Source organism: Eptesicus fuscus, chromosome 7 (genome assembly GCF_027574615.1).
Source record: "Eptesicus fuscus isolate TK198812 chromosome 7, DD_ASM_mEF_20220401, whole genome shotgun sequence".
NCBI lineage: Eukaryota > Metazoa > Chordata > Mammalia > Chiroptera > Vespertilionidae > Eptesicus > Eptesicus fuscus.
The window spans coordinates 6,579,313-6,593,477 of NC_072479.1; the positions used below are offsets into that span (position 1 = coordinate 6,579,313).

The 14,165-nt window shown below is 38.6% G+C and overlaps 1 protein-coding gene across 2 annotated transcripts in view; it reads right to left on the minus strand.

The window, feature by feature from the left end:
- Positions 1–14,165, minus strand: part of FRY (FRY microtubule binding protein) — a 407,062-nt gene that overhangs the window by 49,770 nt on the left and 343,127 nt on the right. For both annotated transcript variants that reach the window (XM_054718725.1, XM_054718726.1), the window contains 2 exons: positions 8,375–8,524; positions 151–249 (listed from right to left, as the gene is read on the minus strand). In XM_054718725.1, coding sequence (XP_054574700.1) covers positions 151–249; positions 8,375–8,524 — 249 coding nt within the window. The remainder of the gene's footprint in view (positions 1–150; positions 250–8,374; positions 8,525–14,165) is intronic.

Consider the following 14,165-nt stretch of genomic DNA (forward strand, 5'->3'; position numbering starts at 1 on the left):
AATTTTAATCCCTAGCAGAGGAATAGATGAAGTTGGTCTTCTCCCCAAAGTACCTCTCTTAGGTTAATGCCAACCCCTTCCAGAAGCTCACCGTGGCTAGTTCATTTGGTTTTAATGGAATGTACACACACACAGAAACACAACACTTACTGAGAGAGTGGCCTCTTTTCTGTTGTTGTAGGTGTCCAGATATTCTTGCAGTTCCAAAACACTGAACTTGAGCTTGTCCAGAAGTCCACAAGAAAGGAGCTAAAGACAGAAAAATAATTTGTATTAAAACAGCTAGAGATATACCTGGACAAGGCATGACTATACAGATAGAGAAAGAGAGGTATATGGCCCAGCTGGTATAGCTCAGTGGTTGAGTGTCAACCCATGAACCAAGAGGTCACTGATTTGATACCTGGTTGGGGCACATGCCTGGGTTGTGGGTTTGATCCCCAATAGGGGGTGTGCAGGAGGCAGCCAATTGATGTTTCTCTCTCATTGATGTTTCTATCTCTTTATCCCTCTCCCTTCCTCTCTCTCTAAAAGAATTCAACAAAAACATATTAAAAAAAGAAAAAGAAAAGAGAGGTATACTTAGAAGTGATGTAAATGGGGGAAAGGGCATCCATTTTTAGTAAGCTGTGCAATTTGTAATTTTGCTGCAATTGCAATTGAATACTATCTTGCCAATTCAAAGTCAATATGGAAATATCCATTTTCCCATATCAATATAGACAGAGAAATCTTAGCAAGTATTCCACAGAAGCCCAGATTAAGATACGTTGTACATTTTACACATGAACATTAGTATCTTCATCCAGTAATTTGCCAAGTAGTGTGAAGACAGAACTCTACTAGTAAATAATCTTTCAAAGTGATTTTGTGTTTAATCTGTACTTTGAGTTATTAAGATAGAATGATTTTTCAGATTGTATGCCTTGCTGCAAGACAGCCAACCACCAATCAAGTTCTTAGAAATATTGACTCCTGAGACTTTCATAATTAAAACACATCCTCATTGGTTCTAAACCCCAGTAATTACCCAGCATACAAGATGGTTCTGTGATATGCATGGGGGATGTACAAGAAGGTAACACCCCCAAACTCCAAAGAGCTCACCAGTCTTTCAGGGTTAGAGTTATGTTCATAAAGTCAACACTCAGCACTCAGCCAGGTACTATTTTAACCACACTTTAAACTCATCCCTTGCTGCTTGGGCTGGATGAATGCATCCAGAGGGTAGTTAGCATCTTGTTGAGGGTTGGGTGTGAGGAAAATAATGACATGCTGCCTCTGGAGACCCATCTGGCTGGGCAACCTAGCATTGTGGGGATAGGCTAGGTCAGCTCTGGAGGGATCACTCACCATATTCATAGCTGTCAAAGTCAGAGTCATCGGAGAAAGGTGGAACTATTATTTACTTATTTATTTATTGGGGTGACATTGGTTGACATGATCATATAGGTTTCGGGTGTGGATTTTTATGTTACAAGATCTGAATATTGCACCATGTGCCCACTACTCCAAGTCAAATGTTCTCCTATCACCTTATATTAGGACCTCTCTTTGTCCCCCTATCCCCTTCCCTCTGGCAACTACTACACTGCTGATTGTGTTCACAAGTGTCAGTTTCATATCCCACATATGAGTGAAATAATATAATTCTTAGCTTTTTCTGACTGACTTATTTCACTTAGCATAATGTTCTCAAGGTCCATCCATGTTGTTGCAAATGGCACTATTTCATCCTTTCTTATAACTGAGTAGTATTCCATTGTGTATATGTACCACCTCTTCTTTATCCAGTCCTCTATCGCAGGACACTTTGGTTGTTCCCATGTCTTGGCCAGCGTGAATAATGCTGCAATGAACATAGGGGTGCACATATCTTTGTGAATATGTGTTTTGAGTTTTTTGGGTTTATACTGTATTTGTTTATTTTTCTTATACCCAGGAGAGGGATTGCTGGGTCGTATGATAGCTCTAAATCTAAAGCCAGACAGCTTTCCATAGTGGTTGTACCAGTCCACATTTTCACCAGCAGTGAATGAGGGTTCCCTTTTTTGCACAGTCTCTCCAACACTTGTTATTGCTTGTCTTGTTGATAATGGCCACTCTAACTAGTGTTAGGTGGTATCTCATTGTAGTTTTGATTTGCATTTCCCTAATTGCTAGTGAGGTTGAATATCTTTTCATTTCTATTGGCTGTTCGTATGTCTTCTTGGAGAGGTGTATTTTCAGGTCCTCTGCCCACTTTTTGATTGGGTTGTTTGTTTGGTGTTGAGTTTTATGAGTTCTTTATGTGTTTTGGAAATTAAGCCTTTGTTGGAGCTACTATTTGCAAATATCATCTCCCATCTGGTTTGCTGCCTCCTTGTTTTGTTGAGAGCTTCTTTTGCTGTGCAGAAGCTTTTTAGTTTCATATAGTCCCATTCTTTTTCCTTTGCCTTTACTTCCCTTGCCTTTGGGGTCAAGTTCATCAAATGATCTCTATTACCAAAGTCCATAAGTTTGGTACCTATATTTTCTTCTATGTAACTTATTGTTTTGGGTCTTATATTTAGGTCTCTGGTCTATTTTAAATTAATTTTTGTACATGTGGACACATTGTAATCTAGTTTCACTCTTTTGCATGTGGCTTTACAGTTTTCCCAGCACCGTTTATTGAAGAGACTATCTTGTGTTTCTGGCTCCTTTGTAAAAAATTATCTGTCCATATACATGTGGGTTTATAGCTGGGCTCTCTATTCTGTTTCGTTGATTTGTGTGTCTGTTTCTCTGCCAATACCATGCTGTTTTGATTATCATAGCTCTGTAATATAATTTGAAGTCAGGTAGTGTAATACCTCCAGCTTTGTTCTTTTTTTCTCAGGATTCCTTTGGTTATTTGAGATCTTTTGTGGTTTCACACAAATCTGATGATTTCTCATTTTATTTCTTTCAAAAATGACATAGGGATATAGATGGGAATAGCATTAAATATATATTTTGCTTTGGGTAATATGGCCATTTTAACTATGTTGACTCTTCCAGTCCATGAACATGGGATATTTTTCCATTTTGTTGTGTCTTTTTCAATCTCTTTTAATAATGCTTTGTAATTTTCAGTATATAGGTCTTTCATGTTCTTTGTTAAGTTTATCTCTAAGTATTTTATTCTTTTGGTTGTTATTGCAAAAGGTATTTTTTTTCATCTCTTTTTCTATTTTGTTGTTGGTATACAGGATGGCAATGGATTTTTGCACATTGATTTTGTATCCTGCAACTTGACTATATTTGTTTATTTTTCTAATAGTTTATTTTTGGTGGAGTCTTTAGGGCTTTCCATATACAGAATCATATCCACAAAAAGTGACAGTTTGACTTCTTCTTTCCCTATTTGGATGCCTTTTATTTCTTTCTCTTGCCTTATTGCTCTGGCTAGGACTTCCAGCACTCTGTTGAATAAGAGTGGTGAGAGTGGACCTTCTGGTCTTGTTCCTGATCTTAGAGGAAAAACTTCCAGTTTTCCACCATTGAGTATGATATTAGCTGTGGGTTTATCATATATGGCCTTTATTATGTTGCGGTACTTTCTTCTATTCCTATTTTATTGAGTGTTTTAATCATAAATGGATGTTGTATCTCATCAAATGCTTTTTTCTGCATCTATTGATAAGATCATATGATTTTTGTCCTTTCTTTTGTTAATGTGGTGTATTATGTTGATTGATTTGCATATGTTGAACCATCCTTGTGCTTCTGGAATGAACCCCACTTGATTGTCATGCTTATTTTTTGGATGTACTATTGTATTCAATTTGCTAGTATTTTGTTTAGGATTTTTGCATTATATTCACCAAAGATGTAGGTCCATCTTTGAGAATGTTCCATGTGCACTAGAGAAGAATGTATACTCTGATGTTCTTGGATTAAGGTTCTGTAAATGTCAATTATGTCCATTTGGTCCAATGTTTCATTTAAGGCTAATATTTCTTTATTTATTTTCTGTTTTTCTGATCTGTCTAGAACTGTCTAGATCCCCAACTATGATTGTGTTATGATCTGTTTCTCCCTTTAGTTCTGTGAGTAGTGGTTTTATATATTTGGTGTTCCCTGGTTGGGTGCATATAAGAAGTGTTATGTTTTCTTGATGTAGTGTTCCCTTTATCATTACAAAGTGTTCATTTTTGTCTCTTGTTATCTTTAATTATATTTTGTATGATATAACTATAGCTACATCTGCTTTTCTGTGGATGTTATTTGCTTAGAAAATTCCACCCTTTAACTGAATCTGCCTTTGTCTTTGCAGCTTAGATGTGTCTTTTATAGACAGCATATGGTTGGGTTTTGTTTTTTGATCCACTTTGCTACTCTGTGCCTCTTTATTGGTGAATTCAGCCTTTTTACATTTAGGGTAATTATTGATGTATGAAAATTTCCTATAGCCATTTTATATGTTGTTTCCTGCTAGTTCTGTGCCTCCATTGGTTCTTTTCCTTTGTGTTTCTGTGTGTTGTTTTTGTTCGGTGGTATTCTATACTTCTTTCCTTTGTTTCCTCTTTTTTTAAAGCTGTATGTCCTGGTTTGGGGATTTTATGTGTGGCTATCATTAGTTTTACAAAAAATAAAGTTGCATATATATTATAGTGTTTTCCCTTTTGAATGCATCTGGTCTTCATCTTCCTTTGCCAGTTCAGACCGTAACCCCCTTCCCTTTCATGTTCTTGTTGTTGCAAATTATCCCTGTTTATGCTGTAAGTTTTTTGGTGATCTTACTTGTAGTGTTGTGACCTTATGTTCTTTGTTTTAGGTAGAATAACTCCCTTGAGTAATTCTGCAATGGAGGTTTTCTGGTGATAAAATCCCTCAGCTTCTGTATGTCTGGGGGCACCTTATTTCTCCTTCATATTTAAGGAATAATTTTACTGGATATATTATTCATAGTTGTTAATTTCTCTCTTTCAGACATTTAAATATTTGGTTCCACTCTCTTCTGTCTTATAGAGTATCTGCTGAGAAGTGGAATGAAATTCTGATGGGTGTTCATTTGTAGGTTACTTCCTTCCTTTTTTTGGATGCTTTGAGAATTTTTTCTCTGTCATTAATTTTTGATAGTTTTAATACAAATTGGAGAGGGCCTCTTTGGATTGAGGTATCTAGGTGTTCTGTTTGCTTCTTGGAGTTGAAGATCTAGTTCTTTCCATAGGTTTGGAAAGTTTCCATCCACCATTTGTTTGAATATACTCTCTGTTCCTTGCTCCCTCTTCTTCCTCCTCTGGAATGCCTATTATTCTCATATTGCTTTTTTTCTGATGGAGTCAAATAGTCCTCATAGAGCTCTTTCATTTTTCTTTATGCTCAGGTCTCTTTCTTCTTCCCTCTTTGTCATTTCATTTCTAGATATCTTTAATATCACTAATTCTTTCCTCCACTTGCTTGGCTGTTTTCTATGTTCAGTAGTTCACTCTTAATCTCCTTAATTTTATGCTTCAGTTCAGGATTTCTAATTGGTTCTTTTTTAAAGTTTCAATCCCCTCAGTAAAGTACTCATTTTGTTCATTGATTTGTTTTCTGAGTGCATTGAATTGCCTGTCTGTATTTTCTTGCATCTTGTTGAGTATTTTCAGAACTGCAATTTTGAAATCTCTGTCATTTATATTACATATTTCCATGAGTTCCAGCTTGCTTTCTGGGGATTTTTCCTTTTCTTTCTGGTTATTCTCATTACTGCAGTTGTTCATGGTATTTGCTGTTTTCCTTTACCTATGCATATATCTCTGTCTGTATATTATTTTCCAGTAAATTGTGCTTAATTGCAAGATTTTTTACCTCTGTGATGTCCCAGTCGTGACCTCCATGGCTTCCATAAGATAATATAGCAGTGCTGCTTGGGGATAGATTTTGTTTTGCCTTCACCATAATGGTGACCCCTGACCTCTGTGGGGTCACAACCCAAGCACTCCACCTGGAGATTAGTCACAGAGGGAAACAGTCCTTGTACTGAAGTAGTTCTTGGGTTACAGATAATATGCTCCTTGACCCAATTCCAAGGACAATGGGGGGAAAGTTTTGGGAATACAAGTGGTGGCAGGGCTCTGTGGTTCTGTTTTTTTTTGTTTGTTTGTTTGAAACAACTCTTCCCAGCCCCACAGTGGAAAGCCACATGGCAAAACTCCATGCTCTGTCAGGCATCTGCTGCCTTAGTCACTCTTTAATCCATTCATAGCTTGCCCTGCTGGTCTTCCCACTGTAGCTCCCTGTTCCTCCTGGCCGAAGGAAGTGCCTGCTACCACTGGCTTCCTCCACTCTTCAGGATGAGCTGTGAGCTCCCAGCCTCAAGGCTGCATCTGTGGGCCATCAGAGCTTTCCTCCCTTCTCGTTTCCCTGCTTATTCCCAGTTTTCCACTTTTAGATATTTCAATGCACTGGTCTCTCAGGCGTGCCTCTGTATTGAGCAGATAATTCTTTGTTGAATTACAGTTGGTTTACTTGTTGAAATTTCAGGGGGAGTGGCCAAGGGGCTCTCTCATGCCACCATTCCTCTGACCTGGAGCTTTCTTTTCTTTTTTTCTTTTTAAAATTTCTTTATTGATTAAGGTGTTACATATGTGTCCTTATTCCCCCATAACTCTCCTATCCCCCCCGCCCTCACTCATGACGTCACCCCCCTGTTGTCTGTATCCATTGGTTAGGCTTATATGCATGTATACAAGTCCTTTGGTTGATCTCTCCCCCTTACCCCCACCCTCCCCTACCTTCCCTCTGAGGTTTGATGGTCTGATCAATGTTTCTCTGTCTCTGAATCTATTTTTGTTCATCAGTTTATGTTGTTCATTATATTCCATAAATGAGTGAGATCATGTGATATTTATCTTTCTCTGACTGGCTTATTTCACTTAGCATAATGCTCTCCAGTTCCATCCATGCTGTTGCAAATTGTGAGAACTCCTTCTTTATTTACCGCAGCATATTATTCCATTGTGTAGATGTACCAAAGGTTTTTAATCCACTCATCTGCTGATGGGCACTTAGGCTGTTTCCATATCTTAGCTATTATAAATTGTGCTGCTATGAACATAGGGGTGCATATATCCTTTCTGAGTGGGGTTTCTAGCTTCTTGGGATATATTCCTAGAAGTGGGATCACTGGGTCAAATGGGAGTTCCATTTTTAGTTTTTTGAGGAAACTCCATACTGTTCTCCACAGTGGCTACACCAGTCTACATTCCCACCAGCAGTGCACTGAGGGTTCCTTTTTCTCTACATCCTCGCCAGCATTTGTTGTTTGTTGATTTGTTGATGATAGCCATTCTGACAGGTGTGAGATGGTACCGCATTGTCGTTTTGATTTGCATCTCTTGGATGATTAGTGACTTTGAGCATGTTTTCATATGCCTCTTGACCTTCCTTCTGTCTTCTTTCGAAAAGTATCTATTTAGGTCAGTTGCCAATTATTTGATTGGGTAGTTTATCTTCCTTTTGTTAAGTTGTATGAGTTCCCTGTAAATGTTGGAGATTAAGCCCTTATCAGTGATAACATTGTCAAATATGTTCTCCCATGCAGTGGGCTTTCTTGTTTTGTTGATGGTTTCTTTTGCTTTGCAGAAGCTATTTATTTTGATGTAGTGCCATTTGTTTATTTTCTCTTTAGTTTCCATTGCCCTAGGAGCAGTATCAGTGAAGAAGTTGCTTCGGCATATGTCTGAGATTTTGCTGCCTGTGGATTCCTCTAGTATTTTTATGGTTTCCTGTCTTACGTTTAAGTCCTTTATCCATTTTGAGTTTATTTTTGTGTATGGTGTAAGTTGGTGGTCTAGTTTCATTTTTTTGCATGTATCTGTCCAGTTTTCCCAACATCATTTATTGAAGAGACTGTCTTGACTCCATTGTATGGTCATGCCTCCTTTGTCGAATATTAATTGAGCATAGTGGTTTGGGTCGATATCTGGGTTCTCTATTCTATTCCATTGATCTATGTGTCTGATCTTGTGCCAGTACCAGGCTGTTTTGAGAACAGTGGCTTTGTAATACAGCTTGATATCTGGTATTGAGATCCCACCTACTTTGTTCTTCTTTCTCAGGATTGCTGCGGCTATTCGGGGTCTTTTTTATTCCAGATGAATTTTTGGAAAGTTCGTTCTAGGTCTGTGAAATATGCCGTTGGTATTTTAATGGGGAAGGAGCTTTCTTTTGATTATCTCTAATTATTTGCCTTGGCTTGGGCTGGCATTGCACCTTCATTACTGTGCCCACTCAAGCCTGTGGGAGTCACATCACAACCAATTGCTGCTCAGAAACAATGAAAGTGTCACTCAGACAAACCACAACACAAACAAACCCCTCTGTCATTCACACTGGAATCTGGACAGGCCATTGGCCTCCAGAGAAGGACTGGGACACTCACAGTCTCAGCATCCACGAAAAGTGTGGGGCACTCGGAACATGAGGTGAGCATCTGGGAGGAGCTGACAAACTTGGACCCGATCCCCCTGAGGTTGTCTCCAAGGTAACTGGCCGCATCACAGGTTAGAAAGCAGAACCTTTTTTGAATATTCTGAAAGGCAAAATAGTTATTATTTGTAAAGGTTTAACTTATGGACTAGAATTTTTTAAAAAAATTGATAAAAATGTCAAATGAGCCTAGGTCCTCAGTGAGTGTGGCCAGGAAGGAATGGGAATAGAGTGAAAATTTGTGTGAAGTAAATAATGATGCAGTATGGACAAAGATTCTTCCTAAAATGTCACTTCCCTACATACAGATGCTCATGGAGTCATTCCAATAAGTGTGGTTTTCCTTTGGGCTGGTGGCCAGTGTTGATCAGCAGTTGGGTCCTCCTCGCTTGTCTGTCAGATCAATGAGGACTTAGTCAGGTTACATCAATGTGGGTGAGACAAAAAGGTTACAAAATGGAACTCCTTTCTGTTTCCCAAGGTCACAGCTCCCTGAGACAAAGCTGAAATAGTGCCATTTAAGCTTCTGGAGTAGGAAGGAGTAAATGCTACCTGGGACCTAGAATAATATCTCCCCTGGGAGTGTGTCTGATTAAATGCCTAACTCTGTCCTATAGCACTGTCTTCATGAACTCATTAGTCCTCACAACCAGGTGATGAAACTGAGGTTAAGAGAGGTGAAGTTGAGAAACCAAGATGGTGGCATAAGGTATACACCTGTATGTGCTGCCTCTCACAACCACACCAAAAGTACAACTAAAAGACAAAACGACTATCACCCAGAACCACAGGAAAGCTGGCTCAGTAGAAGTTCTACAACTAGAAGGAAAGAAAAAAGCTCATTGAGACTGGGTAGTAGGTGCAGAGGTGCGGAAAAGCAGAGAGGTGCTCGCAGGAATCATTGTTTACTGCACTGGGACGCAGAAACACGGAGATGCAGAGATGACTGACTGGCAGCCATCGCTGTTTGCTATGCCCTGGTGAGTCCCTGAGACCCCACCCCACCCAATTTACAAACCCACCCAAACTGTGCGCAGCAGCTTTTGCATATGAATGGCCTGCCCTTTCGCAGCTTAACCTAACAAATTGCATTTGGGGCAGAGAGCTCCAAAACTTCCAAACCCTAAACAAAGAGGAGAAATCTGAAGATCTTGCTGTAGCTCCTGCTGGGTGGCCTCAGACAGTAGCTGACTTGCACATCCTTGGAGATCCAGAAGCCAGTGTACCTAGTGGTCAGTGTGAGATGACACCAGATTTCAACTCCTCACATACATAAGGGACACACTCAAGAGGCAGACTCAGTGAGCACCAAAGCCCCACTGAAGCAAATCCTGCCCCATAAGGGTGTCCCCAGCACAGCAGTTCTTCCATTATAGACACAGCTGACCCTCACAGCCAATTGGCCTGGAGGTCAATTCCTCCCAGTGTACCAATAGCAATCAAGACTTAAGCCGAAACTGGTTTGGCTCAGTGGATAGAGCGTCGGTCTGCGGGCTGAAAGGTCCCAGGTTCGATTCCGGTCAAGGGCATGCACATTGGTTGTGGGCACATCCCTGGTGGGGGGTGTGCAGGAGGCAGCTGGTCGATGTATCTCTCTCATCGATGTTTCTAGCTCTCTATCCCTCTCCCTTTCTCTCTGTGAAAAATCAATAAAAAATATATTTAAAAAAAAAGACTTAACTACAACAAGACTGTGCACCCAGCCCACAAAGGGGTACACCAAGATTGTCCACCTCAGGTGATTGGGGAGGCTGAGCCACTGGACCCTATAGGTCACCTACCACACAAAGTCACTCTATCAACACAGGGAAGCAGCCAAAATGTGGAGAAAAAGAAACATGTCACAAATGAAAGAAATGGAGGAAAGCAAACTACTGGATATAGAGTTCAAAACCACAGTTATAAGGTTACTCAAGAAACTTCTAGAAACCGCTGAGAAACTTAATGAGACTTCTGAGGAACTTAGTGTGACCTTCAAGGATCTTAATGAGAATGCCAAAAAAAATGGAAAAGGACCAGTCAGAAATTAAGCATACACTGTCTGAAATAAAGAATAATATACAGAAATCCAATAGTAGACTTTAGGACCCCAAGAATCAAACCAAAGATGTGAAATATGAGGAAGCAAAAAACACCCAACCAGAAAAACAAAAAGAAAAAAGAATCCAAAAATATGAAGATAGTGTAAGGAGCCTCCGGTACAACTTCAAGCGTACCAACATCTGAATTATGGGGGTGCCAGAAGAAGAGAGAGAGCAAAATTTTGAAAACCTATTAGAAGAAATAATGACAGAAAACTTTCCCTACCTGGTGAAAGAAATAGACTTACAAATCCAGGAAGTGAAGAGAACCCCAAACAAAAGGAATCCAAAGAGAACCACACCAAGACACATCATAATTAAAATGCCAAGAGCAAAAGACAAAGAGAGAATCTTGAAAGCAGCAAGAGAAAAACAGTTAGTTACCTACAAGGGAGTACCCATACGACTGTCAGCTGATTTCTCAACAGAAACTATGCAGGCCAGAAGGGGAGTGGCAAGAAATATTCAAAGTGATGAACAGCAAGAACCTACATCCAAGATGACTCTACCCAGCAAAGCAATCATTTAGAATTGAAGGTCAGATAAAGAGCTTCACAGAAAAGAACAAGCTAAAGGAGTTCATCACCACCAAACCAGGATTATATGAAATGCTGAAGGGTATTCTTTAAGAAGAGGAAGAAGAAGAAAAAGGTAAAGAAAAATTTTGAACAACAAAGTGACAACAAATACATATCTATCAACAAGTGAATCTAAAAATCAAGTCAATAAAAAAACTGATGAACAGAATAAACTGGTGAATATAATAGAATCAGGGGCATAGAAAGGGAGTGGACTGACAATTCTCAGGGGGAAGGGGGCGTGAGAGGTGCGGGAAGAGATTGGACAAAAATCTTACACCTATGGATGAGGACAGTGGCGGGGGATAAGGGCATGGGAGTGGGGGTGAATCAGGTGGAGGGGAGCTATGGGGGGAAAAAGAGGAACATCTGTAATAATCTGAACAATAAAGATTTATTTAAAAAAAAAAAAGAGAGGTGAAGTTACTTGCTTAAAGCTCATGCAACTAGTAAGTAATAGTATAAGGGTGAGCCTGACTCCAGCATTCACATTCCTCCCAGAAATGTGTAACACTTCCTAAAAGTTATGGTTCCTCCTGTATTGCCTGAAAAAAAAAAACTAGAATTAGAAAAAGTCTGATTCACTGTGCCTGTGTCAGTGCCCCAATGAGGACATTTTTAGTCTCCCAATATCTAACACACAATATCTTTAACCAAAAGAACAAAATAATTAACGAAAAAATAATTCCAATCCTAAGCATTGACTTTCTCCAAAGAGGTCTCATACTTTTTGAGTTGTAGAATCTCATCTATGGTAAAGCTGATCTTCCTGGTTATGGAAAAATTTGCATGGCCCCAAAGCCACAGCAGTTTGTTATACGTTATGCTAGGTAAATGCCAACCATGTTGCATATTATTTATTTTTTCTATCTAGAAATCCTGGTATAATACATAACATACATCTGTCTTTATTTTGTTACATTCCCTTTCTGTGCGAAACAAAAACAAAAACCCTGACAGAATGTTAAAGAGAAAGTATTGGGAGATGCCATGTCTAGCATCACAACAGCTAGTATAGTGGCAGAGCTGGGAGTGGGATTCAGGTCCCCCAAACAGTTTGGGGTTCTCATTTTACCTAAGGATAAGGTGAAATCTGAATTTATTATTTATTGTACTGAGAAGCTGTATCTTCCAGGGAACTTTAGAGTCACATAAAAAGGCAGGTGCTATTTAAGGAACATAAATTCAGTTTTGTCCTCCTGAATTTCATATGAACACATCCTATAATTTGGTGGCACTGTGTGATGTAATGACAATATTCTAACACAGGAATAGCTGGAAGGAAATATACTGACCAAGACACTTGGAAAGATGTCCAAACTGAATCATTAGAAGCCATTTCCTTGCTTTTAAAATGAAATTATTTTTTCAATTACTTCCTCTCTGCTTCCTCTAAAACCCACTGAAATACAGGAAAATGTGGTGTTCATATACACAGAAGAATGTTGGAAAATAGTAAACAGACATGGTGAGGACATGACAGGAGATTAATAGACTCCATGTCTGAAATGTATTTCAATTCTAGCACATTTTGATACTGTGATTGCCTTCAATCACATGGTATTTGGTAGTAGTTAAGAAAGTTCTTAAGGCTATATATAATATTAAAACCAAAACAGGAAGTACACATTTGTATTATTATTTCAGATAAACTCCATGGGGATTCATCAATACAATGATGAAAAAAGAAATCCAAACCTAATGTACCACCTGCAGGGGCCCAGTCCCATCTCCCAGCTCATGTAACAGCCTGTTGGTTTATTGACATTAAATCAGAAGCTGTAAGTTTAAGATTTCCATTAAGCTACATTTCTGTTCATTCTTCTTACATTTACTGAGCACATATTGTGTGCTAGTGAAGGTGCCAGCTACTGGGTCGTCAAAGAAAGACACCATTACCTGCCCAGGGAATAGGAGAAGGGACATAAGGAGGCTTCACTCACCGACATGACAAAGAATCAGGGATTTGCATGTAATTTGGAGGATAGTTCAGGTACAAGAGGAGATAACTTCTCTAAGTGAAGAGAAAAGTATTGCTCAGAACTATAAAATTGAGCATGAATAGTCTAGTAACTAAATAAGACAAAGTTACTACAACAGCCAAACTTAGATATGCATTATTCACCATTATTTAAAAATCTAAATAAGAAATTACTTTGCTTTTGAACCCTTAACAATGAAATTGACCTCAAATGGTAGCTTTCTGGTAGTTTGTTCTTAAATTTCAATCTGGTTTAATGTTAGGGTGTTTCTGGAATTTTTATCTTTAAGCAGCCAATTGTTTTCTGTCTTAAGCCTGGAAGCTCTTATAGTCCCCAGTTAATCTCAAACACAATCTTAGTTTGTCCACTTAAACTTCTTATAGGTTCCACTGAAAGTAAATTGAAAAACTTGAGAGACAGCAGCACAAATAACACTCAGTGAGTAACCATGGTCTAAAATTTACCAAAAATGGGTCATATAAAGGGCCTCTGGGCTGAAAAATATATTTTGCTTTTATATTAACTAAATGACAACTTCTTGAATTTAAAATGATTTAAGGCAGATGATTCCAGTTTATTCATTTTGTACTTCTTATATAGTTCCTTATTTTCTTGCCATTGCTCTTTCTGAAGGTGGTTAGAGGGCTCATCCCTGAGTCTAACCAAGTCATCGTCCCTGTCTCTGATATACTCTACAGAACTCAACATCTAACAATGTATAGTTGGGTTCTAACTCATGTCCCCACTTATCTATCAATTATTCATGTCCATTCAAAGTTGGAACTGCATAGTTATTTTCCATTTTTTTCCTTGTATTATCAGTGGCAGTTCTGTTTTATGCATTATTAAAAATAAAGTTAAGAAAAATGCTTTTCTGAAAATAATTCAAGAAAAGCATTTTCATTATAGGAAAATAGGAACTTGAAATAAAGTAAAAAGAAGAAATAAAAGACAACCATAATTTCATTACCCCAAATAAACTACAATGAAATGCTAGTGTATAATCTTCATTATTTTCTAGGCATTAAAAAGAGGATCAGTATTCTATATATATATTTAACACCAGTTTTCTTTTAAACTATATGGTAACCATGTTTCCATGT